Below are 23898 nucleotides of genomic sequence, written 5' to 3'. Positions count from 1 at the left end.
AAATTAAAGAACCTAATGCCTATCATAAGAAACCATAATGCTCTGGATGATAGAACAGCTTTAGAAAATAAAACAAACATTTAAGGAGAAACCATAAATCAAAAGTGATAATGATTAGATTTGGAAACTCCCCAAAGTTAGGGTTGGGGGAAAGTTTTATTTTTTTTCAGGAAAATAAAAACAACCTTCTTGAACAATTTAAAGATCGTTAGACAAATAAGTATCCAAAGAAAAAGAGAGAACTACGTGGAAAAAATTACCAATAAAAAAGATAATTTGACCTAGTGATCTCTAAAGTCTCCAAAAGGATGATGGCACCCCACGATAATGATTCCACATGGACTATGATAATGCCATTAAGCTGACAAACATCACCTAAAGATTAGCTTTGGACTATAACCTGCTCAGGACAATATTGAGATGGCTAGCTGAGATGATACAGCCTCACAGCCTCATAGACTACTCCATTCAGAACTTGACCATAATCCTAAATTTTCTTTGTATCTTATAAGACTACTAGAGCCCTCAATCAGCTGGAAGTAGTCTAGAATCCATTTCCCAAAAAATGGATTATGGATATTTGTCTTTGTTTAGTGCTTGGTTAAAATTGTTATTGATCATAGTCAACCTCTTTCTAAAAGACGAAAGGGGCATATGATATAGAAATGTATTATATAGAAATTGTAGGATGAAAGGGTATATTATTGAATCTACTCTGAAAAAAAAAGAGATACAGAAATAATAGGATAAAAGGGTAGATTATTGAATCTACTCTGAAAAGAAAAAGGGAAAGATATGGATATGATAAGATAAAAAGGTAGATTATTGAATCTACTTTTAAAAAGCAAGCTTTAAATATTTTACTAGTTTTAAATATTTTACATTGGGTTGAATTTTTATATATTGTATACAAATTATGTATATTTATACAAATTTGAGATTATTTTTGTTAGAACATACTGTGAATTTGTTTCTAATTTTGTTCAAGGTATTGTACCTCTACAGTTCATTTAACAATGTAAAAGCAATTTCTAGTCCTTGAAAGTTACTATTACTAACTAATTGGGGTATAAAGAAATGCAAGATAGTTGTTAGTCACCTATTCCAATGGAATTTGCCAGGTTAGGTATGATTTCAAGGTCAAATGGAGATGTATCTTAGATAAACAGATCATCTTCAAACACTTCAAAAATCTGCAGAACATGACATTTAAGATGTTTTAATAACAGATTATTTTATGTCAATGAGACATGTCTGCTCCTGGTAGCACCAATCTACTTCAGAGAAGATGATCAGTATCAAAGAAACTCCTTATGGAGTTTACTTTCCTTGTGGCATAAGTTAGCCACTGGGCAAGAAAGTAACTGTGTCTCAACTGCTGACAGTATGCTGTCCAAATGAACAAACAGGACACAAAAGACGGGACTGCCAAACCTTGCCAAGACAAGGTAGGAAATCTCTTTAGAAAATCCTGCTTCACAGATGAATCTGTCAGGCGTGCTAGGCATATAGGCCAAAGATGGATGCCTCTATGTTGCAGAGGAACCTTGGGTGACTGTCCAGGAAGCTAGATATTTCTGTCATTTCTCACATTTTTGAAAGTCACTTGCCTGCACTTCCTGTGTATTCAGTTAATAGTATTTCCTTCTTGGGTCTCTGAGGGAGTTAAAGACTAGATAGTTATAATTTTCCTTGTTAACAAATTCAGAAAAGAAACTCATTAAAGAGGTGTAAAGTGTGTAAGTTTGGAAGACATCAAAAGGTAGTTTGGGGTTGGTAATACAAAGGTAGGGTAGAACATGAATTAGGTACAACAGTTTGGACTCACCAAAATAGGATAAATAATGGAATGTTTTCTCTGAATTTGTCAAATGTTAATGGACTGGACACTGTTAATGTAATTCTTGACATACATACTTATTGTACACAATTTCTCTTGTATCAGTTATAATCTTCTTTTATTATTTTAGACAAAAAGGGGAAATGTGGTAATATATTGTATACCTTAATAAATTTTCCTGAAGATTAGAGGATAGAACAAGCAACTAGATTACACATAGAGGCCACAAAGTGATGGCACACACCTTTAATCCTAGCACTTGGGAGGCAGAGATCTGTCTGGATCTCTGTGAGTTCAAAGCCACCCTGTACTACAAGACATTGACTCTGTCTAGGAGAGAAACAACCAGGCAGTGGTGGCACACACCTTTAATCCCAATACTTGAGAGTCACTCACCTTTAATCCCAGCACTAGAGAGGTTGAGATAGGACATGCTATGGGTGGGTGGAGAAAGGTATATGGGTGGGTGGAGAAAGGTATATGGGTGGGTGGAGAAAGGTATATAAAGTGTGAGGACACTGTAACTAAAGCCTTTTTGGCTGAGGAAGCTCATTTGGCTAGAGGCCTTTCGGGTAGAGGCTTTTTCAGGCTGAGGAGTCTTGGAGGTAAGATGTGGCAGTGGCTTGTTTCTTTCTGTCTCTGGTCTTTCAGGACTTACTCCAATATCTGGCTCTGGGTTTTTTATTAATAAGACCATTTAGAATTTGTGTTACAATGTAACCATGAGCTAGTAGAGTAAGTAAAGGCAAATATTTTGTAATCTTGTAATGTGAGACTCACTGGCATGATTATATGTCAACAAACATGAAAGTATTGAGATATCTGACTAATTAACTGGGAATTTAAAATGTATTCAATGCTTATCATTTTATTGTTTGGCAAAGAATGAAAGGGAAAAAAAACCCGAGATGATACTATTGTGGGAAAGAGTTGGGCAACTTGGCAAACTGTCAAAAGTTAAACTGTGAATGTTACTTAACCAAAAATATTTTTGAGCCTTAAGAATTTAATTTGACAATGGCTTGAATCTGTTCTCAAAAATGCTTGCTGTAGAGTTCAGGAAGCAGTGGAATAACTAAAGCATTTGAAAGGAAACTGATTAAACAAACACAACCCGTCCTAGAATGGAGAAGTAAACAGCACTGTGAGGAAAGAAACATATCCTGTGTGTAATCATGAGAGGGCTGCATGTTCTGTCCCTCGAGAGAGGCAGGGATGTGTGGACTAACCTCTCACTCACACGTCACTGAAGCACAGATATTTAAACCTCCATATAGATGTTTGCCAAAGCTTATTCAAGATGGTAACAATGCTTCTCTCTGAGGAGAATTTAAGTGACCGACATTCACATTGCTTAATTGTGCTAGTGATAGTTACTCTTAGTAAACTACATTATACATATTTAAAGTATTTTAAATTTTGTGTTGAGAATAAGAACTGTAAACACTTCATGGTATATGGTCTGTGAATGTAACTAGGTTTTGGTTCTTAGAGACTAGATTTTCATAGTATAGAATGTAGTCTTGAGACTTTTACATGTTAACATTGCATGCAGGGCATGTGGTATTTGGAAAAGCAGCACGTCCTCAGACATTTAAATCTTTGTGTAAAAAACTATGATTTCCCAAATAATTAATTATGAGGTGTGAGCCTTAGACTCAGACAGATTGGGGTTGAGCCCATCTCTGCCTCTCAAGAGCAGTGAGAAGGAGGAGGCTGAGCACTACCCTGAAGTTATGTAGTTCTCAGCTGCCTGGCAATCCAAAAAAGAAGAGAGTAAAGGAAAACGAGGGAGGGAGACAGAGACAGAGACAGAGAGAAACACTGAGAAAGACAGAGAGAGATAGAGACACAGAGAGAGACAGAGACACAGAGACAGACAGACAGACAAAAGATACAGAAAGTGACAGTGACAGGCTTATATACTAGAAAAGGAATTCTAAAGGATGACTTTTATAAAGATTAGTACATTCCAAGAAAACAGGAAAAACAACCGAATGGAGTTAAGAAAATACAGTAATGAACAAGATGAATAATGAGATGGAGTCTGAGGATGACCACAGGAATCGTTGAAGTTTAGTCAGTTAGCATTTCACAAACCCTGAGTAAAATCCTTAGGTCAGTTCTGGGCTTGCAGACAAGGTTTATGACCTGGAGCACTTGGATTAGGGAGGGAGGAACAGATCTGCAGGAGTTGGGGGGAGAGAGCAAATATGATCAAATTACCTCATATCAAATTCTCAAAGAACTACCAAAAATGAAAAACAAAAACCTTAACAGTCTCCAATTCAAACTCGACCATATAGTTCACATATTTTTCTTTTCCTTCCACACTTTGTGTGTGTGTGTGTGTGTGTGTGTGTGTGTGTGTGTGTGTGTGTGTGTAATGTGCTCTCTCGGGTACTAAGCCATGCATATACACCTGTATGTGTGAATGTCAAGGTAGAAGGTCAACCTTAGCTGTCATTCCTCAACTGCTGTGGTCCTGTAGCTTTGAGATAGGGACCTCGGGCTAGGAGATTGGGCTGTGCTGGCTGATTACCAAACCCAAGAGAGCTACCTCTCTCTGCCACCTCAACATATCATCATGCCTGGTGGTTTTTGGTTTGTTTGTTTTGTTGTTGTAGTTTTGTTTTGTTTTATTTTATTGGTTCATGGTTTTTTGAGATGGGGTTTCTCTGGGTAGCCCTGGCTGTCCTGGAACTTGCTCTGTAGGTGAAGCTAGCCTCAAATTCACAGAGATTCACTGCCTCTGTTTCCTGAGTGCTAGGCTTAAAGACACGTACCAGTACCACCCAGTGTGGTGTGCCTATTGTTTTTACAGTCATGAGAATCAAACTCAGGTCCTCATATTTGTGAGTCAAGTGCTTTGTGGACTGAGCCATACCCCAGCTCCTAGACTTGTTTTCAATGAGCTTCTTTCAGGGGCCTCACTGAACTGCTAGGGGCCAGTTAGCAGGACAATGGGAGGATACATGCATCTGCCTTGCAGGGGAAAGGAAATATGGGAACTTAGGCTTCGCAAAGCAGCAAGCTTTCATGTGACCTTCCAAGATGGCTCCCCATCATGGCACTACACATTTGCCTTTTATTTGAGGAGCACAGAACTCTCTTCACATGCTTGCATGCTGGGCACCCTGAGGTCAGACTAAAGCAGACCACCTTGCTGTTGTCTGTCTGATTTTCCTGCATCTTTGCTTCTCTCCCTTCTCTTCCCCTGCCCATCCCTCCCCTTCTTTCCCTTCTCTTGCCCTTGCCCACTCACGCCTCCCCTGATGCAGGATGCCTGAGCCACCTCTCCTTGACTTATGCATTTTTCTTGCCTCTTTTTCTAATAGCAGTGCTTCTGGTTCTGTCCAAGTCTCAGCTAAGAAGCTGTTTTCCATCCTTGCTCTCCCTAGGCCAGCCACCACTGCTTCATATATTCATATCTTGTTTTAGAAACTCTTTCATATCCTGGCGTAATAAGTATTGTCTATTGGGTTTTTTTTCCCATGAAGTTAATGTCTGTGCTATGTATGATATAGAGATTGAATTTTAAGTGATTTTATTGGTACGTATTTTTCCCCTTTGATTTTTGTTGAATATCCATGAATTTCTTCCTGATTGGAAAGTCACCTTGATCTGCCACTCTAGTTTTATGACTGTGTACTTCCTGTTTATTTCAGAGGTCAAATTAATCAACTTCTTGTCAAAAAGTGGGACATTTGATTGTGTGTTGATGTCTCAGAGTATGTTCTTGTTCTGATCTTTCTTTCAGTCTTCAAACAATAATTATTAGGTATTGTTTCCCCAAATGCATTTCAGGATTCCCTTTCATGACAATTACCTAATGGGAATTTTATTAGAATTTAATTAAAACTATATTAAAGTATATGAAGGACTTATATTGCTCTTATTTTGAAAATCTGCATCTCTGATCATGGTACATGATTCTATTTGGATTTCCTTTGTAAAAAGCATTTATTTTTATTTTCAGTTCTCTCTGTGTGTCTCTGTGTGGGTGGTACCTGTGTGTGTGTGTGTGTGTGTCTGTGTGTCTGTGTGTCTGTGTGTGAGTGTGTGTGCATGCTCATGGGCATATGTGTGTGTCTGTGTCTGTGTAGTGCTTATATGAAGGAGCTGGATCTCCTGGAGCTGGAGTTACAGTTGTTGGGAACCACCCAACATGAATGCTGGGGACAGACCTGAGCTCCTTGTAAAATCAGCACATGCTCTAACTTTTGAGACATTATTCCCTCCCTCCTCCCCATCCCCATTTAGTGTTCTTGGGTGTGCTTTGGTAAGTTTCTGCACAAAAGCTATCCATATGTTTTGTTTATCCATATATGCCTTAATGCCTTAATATTTTAGTGCTTTTGTAAATAGTATCTTTTTGGTACTGTTCTTGTGTGTTGCTTATATAAAGATATATTATGGGTTTTTGTATGTTGATATATGGATCTTCTATGTAGAAAACCATAATTTACAAATAATACGTTTGCTGCATTTTATTTCTCTTATCTTTTATTTTTATGATTGTGGAATATAAATTTTTTTATTTAAATTTTTTAGACAAGGTTTTATTCTGTAACCAAGGCTGGCATAGAATTTATTATGCAGGCCAGGTGGGACGTCACTTCATAGCAATCTTCCTGCCTCTACCTCCCCAGTTCCAGGGACATAGGTGTGAGCCATCAAACCCAGCTAAGAACTCACGTAGCAGTAGTGAAAAGAGACAATAGAACAGGGATCTTCAGACTGCTATTAGTTTGTGAACAGTCTTCCAAATTTCCCATTAAAAAAGATTATCTTAGTGTCTCTTTAAGGATTTAGTGTTTATTGTTGTTTTCTTAGGGTTTTGCATTTGATCTAATGTGTTAATGTCTAATATTTTCACTAATGGAAACATTGAGATTTGATCAGTAGTTTTTCTGTTTAAGAACATTCCCTGATATAACATATTTCAACAAGGGAATTTCCTTTGTAAGGAATTGTTTCTTCATTTGTCGACTGAGGGTGGCATTAATGGCTTATGAAAGTATACCAAGAAGATTAAAATTATTGCTATCATTAATATCAGTACGTAGTAAAAATAATACCATCCACAAAATGTTTAACATTAATGAATACTCTAGTATGTATTCTAAGATCATCGATGGGAAACCATTTATTCTGGTATTTCTTTTTTCTCTTCCTTGGTGTTGAAGACATTTCATATATATGGGGCGCCTGGGTTCCTTAAACTGCCACCTTAGTTCTAAGTAAATCTTCAACCGTTCATGAGAATTTACTCAGGAAATCTGCCAAGGAAAGCTAATCTAATGCTACAACTATTTCTCCATGCATGATTGTTCCTTTGTTGTTGTATCTAAGAAATCCTTGCCTACATGAAGGCTATTTATTTTTTCCCTATGATTTGTTCTAGATTGTATCATAGCTTAAAATTAGCATTACTATCTTCATGGAGCTGAATTTATGTATGAGATGGATGATGCAGGTTAAGGAGTTTTCATATTTGAAATACAATTTAACAGTCCCAGGACCATTCAAAGAATATTTTTCTGTTTAATTGTCTTTGCAACTTTGTAAAAATGTAGTTCATCTCACTTAATTTCCAGGTTTCTCTCGTACTATGTAGATAATATACTTCATTTCTTACATATTGATTTTTCATCATACCAATTAGGTCATTTATTTGTTCTAATATGTTTAAATGTACTTTTTTAGAATATATATATATTACTTTAGAATATATATATATATTACTTTTTTCAATATAGAAACATTTTTCTCTTACTTAATTACTCAGATTAAAACCTCCATAAATGTAGATGGACATAGTTAAAAAAAAAGTGTAAGCTTGTTGTGACCATAGATAGAAAAGATTTAGCCTTTTATCCTTAATTATTATGTAAACTGTTGAAATTTTAGAAGTCACTAATGACCTAAAATATTATCTTCTTTTAAAGTGCTTGATTTTGGTTTTATAATCTTGAACCAATGTTGGAGTTGGGCGATGATTCCATGGAATGGATCATGCCATTTCTGCCCATTGTTGGGTCAATGTCATATATGACTTGGTTTTCATACACTGACCCAACTTCTCATCCTTAAAATATGTCCACATTTTCTCATCATACATATATATGATGTATATTCAGCTTTATCAGACAGATTTAACACATTAAAATCATTTGGAGACTTTTTCCTTTCTATAGAACCTGTAACCCCTGTGATATATCTTCTGAGTTGGGCAATAGGGCCACATTGGCTTCACAAATGAATTTTGAGAGCATTTCTGTTAAATTGTTTGAAATAAATTTCAGTCTTCAGTAGAATTTTTCAAGGAAGGCTTGAGTCGCAGTTTTCTTTGTGAGAATTCTAATTTTACTCATGTCTCTTTCCTCCTTCTAAACCTACTCATATTATCTTTCCTTCTTGACATGGGTTTGATACTTGATGTCTTTCTAGGAATTTGTCCCGTTTGTCATGAGTATCTAGTTTTAGGCATATATTTATTTATAGGCTTTACAATTTCATGTTTATGATGTTAGTAGTAGCATATCACCTTTCATTTCTGACTTTCATAGTTTGAGTCTCTTCTTTGTTCACCTTGTAGTTGTCAAACTTAGTATATTTCAAAGACCCCTTAGCAAATATCAGAGCTGTAAATACTCCCTGTGAGAATAGCATTTTCTAAATTATTCATATGGTTCTGGTTTTTGTCACTGATAAACCTGCCTGGGGCATTACAAACTCAAGCAGTTACTACTCACTGTTGTCAACCAACATCCTCTGAAAAAGGCTCCTCCCACTAGGAGGACAAAGTGTCCATCCAGACCTCAAAGGAGGGTCTCTTTTGGCTGCCTCCAAACACATTGAATTATGACAGTGTTCTAGGAAGTCTTCTGGAGGGCTCCAACCCCATTCTAATTCTTCTGGTGGCTCCCTAGCTGCTGGTTTTAATCCAGATTGTAAACATTTTATTGCTTCTGTCTATTGAACTGTAAGTTTCAGAGAAGAGAATGAATGTAGGAATGGTCAAATTGTGATGGAACTTAATAGTTTTACAAATAGTCATCCATGTAAAAACATAACCTCCAGGCTAGAGAGATGGCTCAGTGGTTAAGAGCCCTGACTGCTCTTCCAGAGGTCCTGAGTTCAATTCCCAGCAACCACATGGTGACTCACAACCATCTGTAATGAGGTCTGGTGCCCTCTTCTGGCCTGCAGGCATACATGCAGGCAGGACACTGTATATATAATAAATAAATAAATCTTTAAAAGAAAACCCTCCAAACGTCACTCAAAATCTGGTTTATTTCCCAAATTCTAAAAGCACTGTCTTGGCAGCTGTTGGGAGTACTGTCTAAGCATTGCTGGAAACTCTTATAAGAGAACCCATGGAATTGGGGCTGGCTTATCAGTTCAGAGGTTAGTCCATTACCATCATGGAAGAAGCATGAGGGCACTCAGGTAGACATGGAACTGGAGAGGTAGCTGAAAATTCTACATACAGATTTGTAGGCAGCAACAGAAGAGAGAGAGACTCTGGGACTGACTTGGCCTGTTAAAAGCTCAAAGCCTGTCCCCCAGTGGCACACTTCCTCCAACAAGACTACACCTTCTAATCCCTCTCAAGTAGTGTCATTCCCTGATGACAAAGCATTCCAATATGTGAACCTATTCACATATGGGGTTGGGGGTATTCTTATTTAAACCATAGAACCCTGCCGTGCCTGATGACATCTTGGTAATTTTTTATCCACATTTGGTGGTTTTACTCACAGCCATTGATCAATAGTATTTCATGTTTTATTTGCCATTATAAATGAACTAAAATTTTTCAAATAACATGGATGCACTTTAAAAAAATAAACTTTTATGTGTTGAACTGGTATGATCACTTCATATATTAGTTTTAGTAGCCTTGTGTATATAAAAGCCCTTGGGTTTTTCAAGATAGAAAATTATGCTATCTATGTAATAGAGGCCATTTATTGTCTTCTTTAGGACTGGTGTTCTGTGCTTATTCCTCAGCACTATTGCAAATATCTTGTGTGGGTATGATAGCATTTGCTTCTACATGCCTGTGTCAGGGTGCAGGTGATTCCCATGCACAGGCCCGAGGAGGACATCCATGTTCTGTTCTGCCAACTCACCTTATTCCTCTTTGTGGCAGGGTCTCTCCCTGAACTTTGAACTAGGCTCCCAGGCAGCAAGCCCCTGTCTCTGCCCCTTACAGTGCTGGGTTACAGGTGCTTATAGCCACACATAGCTTTGTTACACAGGCCCTCCAGCACTGTTTCCACTGAGCCATTCCCTCAGCCCTGACACTGCTTTCACCCTGACCCACATGATGATTTGCTCCAGCATCTCACTCACAAGACTGATCTTCTTTCTGTTTTTATATCCTCACTGAACAACAGCTCTGAAGTCTTTCCTGCATGAGTCATATCTCTGCCCTTGATCATTTATATAATTTAGACATGTCTTTCACATATGGATATTTTTAAGAGAGAGCTCTTTATGGCATGTTTTTCCCTACAAATATCCGTTAAAAATTGGCAACTAGCAAAGGGATTATTAAAGTCTGTTCCTGAGACTATGTCCTTGAAATCCTGTATGACCTCCTCTCTCACAATCCTAACTCCTCTGCTTGGGATGGATAATGCATGTTCACTTTGGGTCTTTTCAAAACTTTCTCTAATTCTTTCACAAAATGCCCTACTGTGAATTCTGAGGCAGTGGAGATGATTGTCCTATCACAGACTCCAAAGTGTAAAACTCAAATGATTTTTAAAGGTTATAAAACCCAGCCCTTTTATTTTATAGATGATAAAATGGATTTCATTGTCCCTCTGCAGCAGAGCTTGCCTTTAACTATTATTAAGATATAGGAAGTGGATTCTAATTTATCAGCCTTGCTGGGGAAGCCTCCACTCCCAACACTCTTTGTGACGGCCATCTTTTTCCTCTTGGATGACTGCAGCAGCCCCCTCTGGCCTCTCTGCTTCTGAACAGGGTCCCCTGAGTTCTAAATCTCAACACTTTTGAATGAACCTGAGATCCTATCACTCATCTAGTCCCAACCCTCCAGAGGTCTCTCATTTCATTCAGAATAAAACCCAGATCCTTACAACATGCTATAAAGCTTTTAACAATTCATAGCTCTAGCTCCTCAGCCAGTTACTAATCTCACTCAGTCTTCTGAATGCCTCTCCCTCCCTGACTCTGAGCCATGATGCTGGCTCCTTATAGTTCTTCTGACATGCTAAGCACATGTTTTAGGAGCCTTTTCTCCCTTGGTTGCCCTCAGAACATGTTACTTCTACATGTCCAGACCAATCAACCTCCCACCAACTGGTGCTATATTCTTAATGAGGTCTCCTTTTGAACACACCATCCCAATACAATTTAACTCTGTTCTCATTCCTACTCTTAATTTTCTATTATCAATTATATATATATAATTATATATGAAAGTAAATGAAATCAACTTGATATTCAAAACCACAGTGAGGACTCTGACAAGATCCAAGTGTCTGTAATTTGGGTTGCATTTCATTGACAGCATACCGTTCCAATGTCATGAAAAATTGCTCACTGTGTCTGTTGCTGTGATGAAGCAACATGATCACAACTAATTTATAAACAACTGATATTCTGGCTTGTGCTTCTAGGGGGACAAGAGTCCATCATGGCAGGGAGGCATGGCTTCCAATGAAAGGAACAAGAAACTGAGAGATCATATGTCAGCTGCAAACAGAAAGCAAAGAGTGAGAACAGGACATGGAATCAAACTATAACACCTCAAAGCCCAACCTCAACAACATACTTCCTCTAGAAAGCTACACCTCCTAAAGTTTTCATTATATTCTCAAATAATATCACAGATGTGGGACCAGACATTCAAATATATGAACCTATGGAGGACATTTTCATTCAACCTACCACATCCGCTGTTTGTTCCAGTCTGGTTGCTTGATTCAAAACATTTCCCTCTGCACTCCTATATAAACATTGTACACAGTATTTTTATACTGAGAAAAGATGTTGAGTCACATGGGCAACATGCTATATAAATTAGTGTTACTAATTTTATAAATTTCATGTGGCTAAATTAATAGTGTGAGTGGCTTGTACAATAGAAATTTGTTTTCTCTGAATTTAGGACCCTAGAAGAACAATGCCAAGTTTATGCAGGACTATGTTCAATTTGAAAACCAGGAGTAAAGGCTCCTTTGTCTCTGAATTGTGTTTGTTTCTGATTTCAGCACAGTGTGTGTTTTCCTCACATGCTTTTGGTCCTGTGTGTCTGGACTATTTCCTCACCTTATAAATGACATCTTTGTTCTTCAACATGGGCCTTCTTTAGTGATGCCTCACTTGATCAAGTAAAGTGGCATCCTCCAGTGTGAGGAGTTACATCTTTGTGGAGACCCAGTTTTGCCCAGACAGAGTCTTTCTCGATGGGCATCAGGCTTTGAATATGAAAACAGTGCTGGGACAGCATCAGTCAGCAACCTCCCGAAGGAACACTGGGGACACTTTGTGTGCTTCTAGAAAAGGCTTCAGTAAATGTGATCATTATTTCAAATATCTTGTTTTTTCATTTCCACTATGCAGTTAATCAGCCTCAAGGACACAGTCAATTCTTGGACCTCTTTTGTTCTCATTTGCCATTTGTTCTCTGTTCTATAGTTTATCGTTTGTTTCTGGATTACTTTCCTATGACCCTATCCACACATACACATCGTCTCTCCTCCTTTGTGTAGGAGCCTTAACCTTATATTTCCCTCATTTTGATGTACAACTGTCAGTGCTAGGTACCACCAATCACTTGACACTTCAAGATATTGGGATGTGCAAATATTTTTTTTAACTCGCCCATCTTGCATGCCTGTGCCAGTACAAAGTCACCATGAAAATATACCACGAGGAGCCTATAATTTCTAGTCATCCTTCTGGCCTATTCCCATGGAAACCAATGCACATCTTCATCCCTCTCCCTAAGTTCATATCAGAAACATCTCCCTCACTCCCTGTATCCCTTTTCTTTTATTTCCTTCATTATTGAACATCATTGGATAATTTACCAGCTGACAGGAATATGAGCTATGGATAGACCAGTGAATGAAAACAAATACTTTATCTTACTGAAGAAGTTTATTAATGCACTTTATGATTCATAGGGCAGATAAAGAAGTAAGTAGGTACCTGTAACAGAATGAAAGGAACATACCAAAGTGTTACAGGAACATGTAGCACTGTGGTGGACTCAGGATATTTTCCAGGGGACATACTTCAAAGCTGAGATAAGAACTGGGTGAGGAAGGAATTCTTGAAATATCAATTGTAAAGTCTTAGGACTGAGTGTTAAAGCGTTAAAGAGCATTCAGAATTCACTCTTTGGGACTATAGTATGGAGTAGGAAGGATGTCCAGCTAAGAACTGTGGGTGGGTAGGTAAAAAGACAGATAGGAGATGAGTCCAGTTTCGCTTGTTTCAGGCAGGCAGTATGACCTCCTTCCTCTCAAGGAAAATTAACACCATGAAAAGTGAAATCCTTGGCTCTGCTCTTTCCCAAAAGTATCATGTAAGCATATAGGACTTAGAGGTATCCACATGCATCCCTCCTGTTTTTCTTTTATCTCTAAATCCAGAATATTCTTCCTTGTACCATTTTGTTCTAGCTTGCTTTCCTGTTGCTGTGATAAATATAGTGGCCAAAAAGCAACTTGACAACATTTATCTCAGTTTATCAACTGAAAATACTAATGTTTGTGAATAATATTCACATATTCTCAACCATTTTCTAGAATATATATCATTTAAATATAAGCATTGAATGCAAACAGTGTAGTTCGTTCAATTTTATTTTTGGTGGTCCTGGGGATTGAACCAGGCCTTGTGCATGCTGAGCAAGTGATGATCTATCTCTGAGCTCTGTCTTCAAATAAACAACAGAAATATATGTGCTCAAGTGTAGATACATATACTCAGGTATAGACTCTTAGGATTTTTATGCTTTTCTCATAACACCCCTGATCTTGTGGTCTTCTCAGAATCTCCCTTGATTTTCTTGGATAGATACAAGAGTTTATTCTGGATGCTAATTCTATTGCCCACAATTTAGTTATTTGTTTGATGGTTGTTTTGTCTATATGTATGTCTATGATCCATATGCATGCCTGGTATCCACAGAAGCCAGAAAAGGGCATCAGATCCTCTAGAACTAGATGACTACAGGTGCTTGTGAACTGTCATATGGGTGCTAGGAATTGTACCCAGGTCCTCTGGAAACACAGTTAGTACGCTTTACTGTGGAGCCATCTATCTGGCCTCTACTGTCCATCTTTTATTCACCTAACAACTTTCTTCTGACTAGTTTTCTCCAAATGTCTTCCAAGGAACAGTAGCACAAAAAAAGAAAGAAAGAAAGAAAGAAAGAAAGAAAGAAAGAAAGAAAGAAAGAAAGAAACTTTCTTGAAAATTATTGTTAAGACATTGTTGAAAAATGACTTTTTCAGAAAATGAACTTTTAGTAAAATGGCATTTTTTAAATTAGCCAGTGGTTATAATTTAATTTTTCAACCAACACTCAGTTACTGAATTGATGTTATGTATAAGATCCCATCCCATTCTGGGGTCTTCATGATCCAAACTCCAGCTTGATGTTTTCCTTTTTTATTAAACACAGAACAAAGATTCAGAAGTGTAGTTGTATTAGTTATTTTTTTGTGTGTGTTGTGACCACAGCACCAGGCAGAGTCAAATTAAGGGAGAAAAAATTTACTGTGTATCAGAGTTTCTTTGTTTTAGTCATTCATGATGGGGAGGGCATGAAGAACAGCTCAGGCTATGGTGGTGGTATGTATGAGGGAGGCTGTTCACATCACTGTAGACCAGGAAGCCGAAAGCCAGGAAAGAATAGAGCCAGATAATCTTGCAAAGGCCCATCTACCATACCTACTTCTTCCAGCAGGGCTCCACCTGGTAAAGGTCCATATGTCCCCAATTAGCACCAGCAGCTGTGGACCCATGACTCAAAATGTGAATCTGTAGGGGACATTTCAGATTCACACTATAACTGTGCTCTTTTGTTTTGCTCTCTTTCCTTATTCTTTTCTGGTGTGTGTGTGTGTGTGTGTGTGTGTGTGGTGTGATTCTGATGTACCACTGACTGAGTGTATATATGCCAAAGAGAAATATGTGGAGGTCAAAGGACAGCTTTTCTGAGTTGGTTTCCACCTTGATAAGGCAGCTGTCTCCTCATGTTTCTGCTGCTATACATATTCCAGGCTAGCTGGCCCCAAGTAGGGATTGCAGTTGCATGCCACTGCACAAAACTTTCAATATGGTTTCTGAGAATCAAACATGGCGGACACTTTTACCTTCTGAGCTGTTGCCCATCCTCTTTCTTTTCTTCCCCTTCCTTGTAGTTCCAAATCTCTTGAGCTTAGCTGCCCTCATAAATGTTTGGTAACTATACAAATAATACTGTATCTGTAAAGGCTAATATTTACCTAAGGATGAAAGTACTCTATGATAGCATTGTGGTCTTTGAACCTGATAACCTCAGAAGAATTTTTAGGCAATGATAATATTTTGAGACTATGTGCTCTGCTGCAATAAATGGGTGACTCAGTATCCATGAGCAACAGATCTTATATTCATCTGCACTGCTATTTTTGGTTTTGCTTTGAGGCTTTCTGGATGAGCATTGTGTTAGTTGGAATCAACATTCTAGAGTTTGATCTAGAATGGGTGGGATATGAGAAGATGTTTTCCCACTGGCGGAGCAAATATTCTGAAAATTTCTATTGAAAGTAGACAACAAACAAATTTAAGGCTGCTGAAATAATGGATTTATGTACTTGTAAGTGAGAGAGGAATTCAGCGGAGCCCAGCTAAGAATTGGGTCTGGGGGTACTCTGCTAAGGGACTCTGTTTGCCTTCATAGTTCTGCTAGAACTGTGGAGATAAACAGGGTTACTATTTATCATGTAGAATTTGAAAACAGACAAAAATCTTCATGAATTTGAAGGGGTACCAATGGGAAGATAATTTAAAACTTTGTTGTTTTGAAAGAATATCAGATGATAATCTACATGCCTGCTTGGGTTCTGGGGTTTCTTATCTACACATATTTTTCAGGTTTAGAGCAGTTTGTTGGAAGAATGCAAGATTTCCGTTTCTACAATGTGTCACTTACAAACAGGTAAGCAGATGTGGTATTATAACACTTGAAATATGTGAGGATAAAGGTAATTCACTGAAACTACCATGGAGACTATAACATTTTTCATCTTTATAGCAATTGGCAAACCTTACCTAATTTAAATTTGGCCATATTTACTTTATCATAATTTATACTCTTTTACTAATATTTTTCTGTCAGAAACTCCTTATAATATGGGTGTGATCAAAATTACTCACAAATAATTTTCTCTGAGAAAATTTATTTTGTTAACACAACATAGATTTTAATGTGTTTATTCAAAAATTCTATATAAGGTAGATGCTAACACTTAAAATTTGATACATATGACTTTCAGAATTGCTTGTAGAACTTACTAGCATTAGAGAATGTGAAACAATAAAATGACTGGCTATTTTGGTACATGAGGAAGTTTCAAGGGACAAGGACTTTAGAATGATTGAATATCTAAAGTATTGTATATTTGTTTTGTATTTCTAGTTTACAAAACATCAGATAGACTGTCATGAGCACTCACCAAGCATTTCCTCATCTAGAGAGTAGAACAAAAATTTATCTTAGGGTTTGCCACAGGCAAATTGGTTCCCATCTTGTGCCCATGAGTTTCCACTGGAGGGGACCTCTGAAGAATCCTGACTTAGAATCTAGGTGAGACAGTGTGGGTGTGATGGCCATTCTTGGTTGTTAGCTTAACTGCATCTGGAATTTACTAAAACCCAAATGGCTAGGTTTACCTGTGAGGGACTCTTTTTCTTAAATCATTTGAAGTGGGAAGGTTCACTTCTAATCCGTATCTTTGATGTGGGAAGATATGCCTTTAATTCAGATCTTTTGGGATGGGAAGATCCACCTTCATTCTGGGCCACCCCTGCTCCTGGAAGCCTATATAAGGATAGGGAAAAAGAAAGCTTACTCTCTCTTTGCCTGTTTCATCATTCTTTCACCAGCAAATCCATTGCTTCACTGGCATTGAGCCTGTCTCTTTAGGATTCTGACATATACTGAAGACCAGCTGAGACATCCAGCCTCATGGACTGAACAACTACCGAAATCTTGGACCTAGTCATTGTTGGACTAGCTGGACCACAGACTAAACGCATACACACACACACACACACACACACACGCACGCACGCACGCACGCACGCACGCACGCACGCACACACGCACATAAGCACACATGCACACACACACACACACACACACACACACACGCACGTAAGCACACACACACACACACACACACACACACACACACACACGTAATTCATTCTATAAAGTCTGTTCACCTAGAGAACCCTGACAAATACAGATTTTTTTTGACATCAGAACTTGGTAGATTAAAAGTCACCCAGGTAGTGCTGGTTATGAAGGCATGAAGAGATCATGGAGAGCAGCTGAGTCTTGACATTGCGTGGCAGGGTTGGAGTTCCTGAGGAGAGCACTGGAAAAGTTGTTGGTGAAAGTGTAGCCTAGTTGTAGCAAGAGATGCCAACATTTTGGAGAGGCCAGTCATCCATGGATGACCACCAAGGACAACAGCAGGTGTGGTGTGGATCCAGTTTGAGCCTGGGAGACAAGCTGTATGCTACAGAGGGTAGAGCCAGAGAAGTGCCCCAAGTGCTTTGGAGGAGTCCAGAGATTGTGAATGAATCCCAGATATTGGACATTTGAGTTTACACTGTTAGAGTTTGGTTTTTCTTTATTCAGATTGTGACTATGTCCAGGTTCTTCCTTCTTGAAGTAAGAAAGTTTTAAACTGAATTTTGATTTTATAGGAGTTCACAGTTGAAAATTTTTGAGCTTTGAAAAGAGATTTTGGATTTTTAAAAAGAATGCATATTTTAAACATACTGAACTTTAGTGCATTTAAATTTGTAAAGACAGTGGGACTTTTAAAGGTACTTATGTTTTGAATGTGAGATCTTGGAGATTAATAAGAAAGGAAAAGTTGTCATTTAACATTGTATTTGTGTGTCAAGCTGACAAGAGGCCAGTTGTTCTGGCTTGTTTTATGTGAACCTGACAAAAGCTAGTCACTGGAGAGGAAAGAGCCTCAGTTGAGAAAGTGACTCCAGAAGATCTGGCCGAAGGCAAGCCTGTTGGGCATTCTCTTAATTAGTGATTGATGCGGGACAGCCTGGCCTGTTGGGGGTGGGGGCATCCATAGGCAGGTGATCCTGGATTCTATAAGAAAGCAGACTGAGCAGGCCATGGCAGCATCTATCCATGGCCTCTGCATCAGCTCCTGCCTCCAGATTTCTTTCCTGTTTGAGTTCCTGTCCTGACTTCCTTCAGTGATGAACAATGGTGTGGAAGCGTAAGCTGAACAAATCCTTTCCTCTCCAAGTTGCTTTGATTATAGTGTTTTATCACAGCAATAGTAACCCTGCCCAAGACAATGTGCTTGTATGGATGAGTTCATCTTATTTGCTTCTTAAGTGTTTGTTTTTGTATGTAGTGTGTGTGGCGGGGGAGGGGGGGATTTTCATGCAGAGGTCAGCGGACAACCTCAGGTGTCTGTTTTTAACTTCTACTTGTTTTCAGACACAGGTCTCTCTTGTTTTAGTCATTGTTCAGCATACCTCAGACTGGTTGGTCTATGGCTTCTAAGAATTATTCTCTGTTTTCTGTCTCTGAGTGCTGAGATCTCAGAGGTGCACTATTAATACCTTGTCCGACCTTCTCATGAGAGCTGAACTCAGATCATCAGATTTTTGCTGCAAGAGCTTCTAACTGCTGAGACATTTCTTTGGTCCCTATATACAGTTTTCAAGGGATATATATATATATAATCTTCAAGGGAGACACAGATTAGAGATTAGCATGTTAAATTTCTGGATGTCAGGACTTGCTTTCAGAGATTTGAGAAACATCTCATTTGAGTGATGCTGTAGCCTATGGTAGACCCATGATCAGTTTAACCCTCCTTGTTTATCAGTCTGAGGAACCAGGGGATGCTTTGACAAGGATGCCATACCAGGGAACAGGGTAGAAATGGGATGCCCCTTGCCTGCTAGGTTTAGATTCTCCTTTTCCTGTACCTACTGTGCTGAAGAGTAATGTCACTACCATTCTTTGGAATGACTTTTTCCTAGCCAGAGCAAAGATTTCATACCAGTTATTGACTTTGGAATGCATTCAATAGCTGATGTCAATTAAAAATTGTCAGTGAGATTTCTAGCAGATACTTCATGTCCCTTAGTGGAGGAAAAAGTCAGCCACCTCCACCATCACCCCACTGGAGTCAAAGGAAGCCTGTTTCCTCCAGTCAGATGTAGGTTATTGGTATTGACTGGAAGATGGTGATGGAAATGGTATGAAGAGAATGGCCTGTGCATCTCTACAGCAAGCATATTCTTCTTAATGGAAAAATTAAATAGCTAGGCCTGCCCCTGGCATCCTTGTCTGACTGTTGGCAGCCAGTGTAAGATCTGAAGCCATTGAAACATTTCAGGAAGCCAGAATCTCACAGATGAGTCACAGGAAACCATTGACAAATGGCCTTGGCCTCAATTCCTTCACCCAAACGAGAAGCCTATAAAATGATACATGCTTTCTTATGCTTTCCCCTGGATGAACTGGAGATGTCATACTAAATCTCATTATTTTTAATATATTGCTGTTCACTTACAGTGTAAGTCAGTTTAAAATCCAGATATATGACTCCTTTCTACATCATCACAAATAGGCACAGTGATATTAAATTTAAACAAAATACCTTGATAAAGAGCAGGGCTTACACATGCTTCCTCCTCTTTCTCCTCCTCCTCCTCTGTCCTTTTCTGGTTCTAGAAATTGAACACAGGACCTCACAGACAAGAGGCAAGTGCTTATCATTGACATATGCCTCCAGCCCTCTTTCTACTTTTCATTTGGAGAGAAGATCTCATTATGTTGCCCAGGCTATCCTTGAACTCTCTTTGTAGTGCAAGCAGATCTTAAATTGGAATTCTTTGTGACATCATCCAGGACAGCTGGAATCACAGGCATGTGCTGCTAGGCTTGGCTAGTCATCCTGTTGTAGCTCTTTAGGGTCAATGAGATGGCTCAGATGGTCAGAGTGCTTGCTCTGCAAGCCTGATGACCTGAGTTCAATCCCTGGTGCCCACAGTGGGAGGAGCCTGATAACCTGAGTTCAGTCCCTGGTGCCCACTGTGGGAGGAGAGGCTTGCTCCTGAGAGCTGTACACTGACTTCCACATTCCTGTTCTCTCTCTCTCTCTCTCTCTCTCTCTCTCTCTCTCTCTCTCTCTCTCTCTCTCACACACACACACACACACACACACACACACACACACACACACATACACCCCATAATTTTTAGAGTTAAAACAAAACATCCCATTTTTGAAGTATATTTGTCTTAGTGTCTTTCTTTGTCCCTGTGACAGAATGATCTGACAAGGGTGTGTTGTGTTCACGGCTCAGGGTACCATCCTTCATGTGGAACAGTGGGAGCAGATGGAGCAGGAAGCCACTGGCCACATCACATCCACAGTGGAGAGGCAGGCAGGGAGGGATGATTGTTTTTCTCTATTTCATATAATCCAGGAAATCTGCAAAGGGCATCATGCTGACCACAGTTAAGATGGGTCTTCCCACATCAAATGATATAATCTAGATAACCCCTCACAGATATTCTCAGAGGATATTGTTAAGCCAGACAATCCTTCCCAGGTATGCCTGGAGCCTTGCCTCCCAGGCGGTTCTAGTTTCTGTCAAGCTGACAATCAACATTCTCACCATCACAAAACTGTAGGGTAGTGAAGATATTTATTTGTCCACAGTGAGTTTTATTTTATATTCCACTGAAAAAATTATTAAAGCTAAATAGTCAGTCCTCCAAACACCAGAAGGGTACTATCAGTTCTGTTGCCATGAGGTTGTGTGTCCTTACCTTCTTCTCTGGACCATTGCAGAGAAATTCTGGAGCTCTTTTCTGGAGATCTCCCCCACTTGCACACCCAGCCATATTGCCGCTGCCCAGGCAGCCACCCCCGTGTCCACCCCTTGCTCCAGCAGTACTGCATTCCCAATGGTGCAGAAGACGGACCCCATCATCAAGTGTCACGGTTGAATCCCGAAGCCCATCCTCTCTCCTTCATCAATGATAATGACATGGATACTTCATGGATTTCCCATGTATTTGCAAACTTTACGCAGCTTAATCAAGGAGTGATTATTTCCATAGACTTGGAAAATGGACAGTACCAGGTAATCAGAGACAGCATGATGCCCAAGCTCTAGTGACTTCTGTTCATGCCTTTGAGGAAAAGAAATGTTCTTTCACAGTCCTGAGGACTCAAAATGTGCAGTAAAGGTGTTAGCAGGGATGTCCTCCCTGCAGAGGAAGATGGGCAGGGAAGAGTCTTGCTTGCCTCTTTCAGCCTCTGATGATGTCTGTTAATTCACGGACCTGCAACTCCAGGTTCTGCCTGTTTGCACAGAGCCACCTTCCATGATTCTCAGAGTGTGTTAATTTCCTCCTCTCCTTCTCCTTAAATAGAATCTCATTTTAAGATCCTTGGGTTTATTAGATATGTAATGGCTATTTCCAAGAAGGTTATATTCACAAGCACCTGTAGTTACCCCTTGAACATATTTACTTGGATGTACAATTCATCTACTATGTGGGAAAACCTAGAGTTGTAATGAATGAAATCACAGTAGCTAAAGCTGACATCAGTGTTTAATGTTTATGGATTGGAATTAAAATGACATTTATGGAAGTTTTGAACTTTCTCTTGATAAGAACGTACGTTAATAGGAAAGGTGCTTATTCATATGTACTTCATGGGAGTCATTTTCTTTGTTCATATCTTTATAATGGGTTCACTGTGATTTACAAAATCATTGAGAATAGGAAAAAATATGTAATTACAGGATGTATTGCCTTTACTGTAGGTCTGAAGTTCCTGGATGTTTCTTAAATTGTCCATCACAATAATTAGAGAAGTGAGTCTTCATATTCAAATCTGAAGTCTCAGTGTTTTGGCTCCTTAACAATGTGTGTAACTTAACCACCCATGACAATAATAATGGATATTTCCATCTCCAGGTATTTCAAATCATCATTCACTTCTCCAGCCCACAGCCTGCAGCAATAAGGATTCAGAGGAAGAAGGTGGACAGCTCTCCCTGGGAGGACTGGCAGTATTTTGCTATTAATTGCAGTATTTGGAGAATGAAAGATAATGGAGATTTGGAAAATCCTGGTTCTGTCAACTGCGTTCAGTTTCCTGAGTATGAACATTTCCAAAACAATTGCTTTCAATAAACTAATGCCTATGTCCTAACCTGTGGGCCAGGCAGCTGAATGGGCTAGAAAAGATATCTCTCTCCATCACTGGTTTGAGGGAGGTTTGAATTACTGTGCCTCCCCCTACCCCAGCTGAGTTTTAACCTTCTTATAGTTCCCTTCAAGGGAACTATAATTTTCTATATAACGTATTGCTATATAATATACTATATATAATATACATACTATACTATTACATTCATGATCCACTACTGTTGTCTCATATGGCACCCATCTTATTCACCCAGCCATCTGCATTTGCATTCTCAGGAAACTTCTAGTCAGCCTTTCTGTGACGATCCCCCTTTACTTTTATCTGAAATGAATGGAATATTTATTCATTTCCCAAGACGGAAGAACTTAGGAGTTTCCAGACACTGTATAGAAACAACCCAAACTTGTGATTTCCATTTGATCAAAAACCATGAATAGCTTTTTAAAACATGAAATTTCTTTCCTTGACAGTTTTACCTCATTCTCCCATGGTAATGTCACCTTGGACCTCCTGACCCCTGGACAGAAGCAGCGTCCTGGGTACAATGACTTCTACAGTAGCTCACTGCTTCAAGAGTTCATGCATGCCACTCAAGTGAGGCTGCACTTCCATGGGCTGTCCTCTCCAGCCGAGCGCACTGCTGACCCGAGACACAGATACTATGCAGTGGATGAGATCACCGTCATTGGGAGGTAGTACCAAGGACCAGAGGTCTGAATGCCCTGTTAGTTTTACTGTGATTTTTTCTTAAATCAGGTGTTTGTTGTACATGTTTTAAAAAAATATAATAGCTGAGCTCTTGGAGCAGGAACTTGCAGAAGATTGTTCACTCAGAAAGTACAATATTCTGAAGGGTGAGAATGTGTTTAGTGGCTGAGTAAGCTTAATCCTCTAACCGTAAGAAAAGGGTATGATACCCTAAATATGATATATTCACAATTTCCCTAGATATGACATAGGCAGAATCTATCATACATTTTACTTAGTTTGTTTTAGAATATAATTTTAAACTATTCTCTATATTACAAAAGAAGACACAAAATTTGGGTTGTACATAGACTGCCAGATAGTATGTAAGTATGACACTTGGTCTTCTCAAGTTCATGGTTCAAAGTTCCAGAAGGTCACCTGTCTGTCATCAAAAGAGAAATATATTCTACCCTAATTGTTGATAAGTTTATCATCACAGTTACGAACATGACTCACAATGAAAAATAGCTTCAAATCTAAGCAGCATACTGTTTGCTATGGCAAAGTATATATACAGTTCACTTGAAATGGATTGTTCCAGAAAAATGGTGTATCTTGAACATTTAAAGAGATATCCTAAAATAAGAAGACCCAAAATATCAATACTGATTTGTTATGCAATATAATAACAAAAGAAATTCTATTAAATAATATTTTCCACATTACAATGAAACAAGGGGCAAAAACTGAAAATCTACAGTTTCCTAAGTGTAGCTTGAATAGTTTCAACAAATGCCCTCCTGTGAAAAATCCCACATGGCTGGAGGGAGTCACTGTACACCATCTCACTTCCCTTCTCAAGGTGTC

General features: G+C 38.9%; 1 protein-coding gene across 2 annotated transcripts in view; it reads left to right on the top strand.

Moving 5' to 3' along the window:
- Ush2a (usherin) overlaps positions 1-23898 on the top strand; it is a 701257-nt gene that overhangs the window by 79507 nt on the left and 597852 nt on the right. For both annotated transcript variants that reach the window (XR_004946207.1, XM_036202543.1), the window contains exons 4-7: positions 15983-16046; positions 20968-21262; positions 22107-22291; positions 22812-23033. Coding sequence is in view for 1 of the 2 variants with exons in the window: in XM_036202543.1 (XP_036058436.1) it covers positions 15983-16046; positions 20968-21262; positions 22107-22291; positions 22812-23033 (766 nt within the window). In the remaining variant the exon portion in view is untranslated. The remainder of the gene's footprint in view (positions 1-15982; positions 16047-20967; positions 21263-22106; positions 22292-22811; positions 23034-23898) is intronic.

The sequence above is a fragment of the Onychomys torridus genome, chromosome 11 (assembly GCF_903995425.1).
Source record: "Onychomys torridus chromosome 11, mOncTor1.1, whole genome shotgun sequence".
NCBI classification, from domain to species: domain Eukaryota; kingdom Metazoa; phylum Chordata; class Mammalia; order Rodentia; family Cricetidae; genus Onychomys; species Onychomys torridus.
This window is presented reverse-complemented; position numbering and strand designations above follow the sequence as displayed.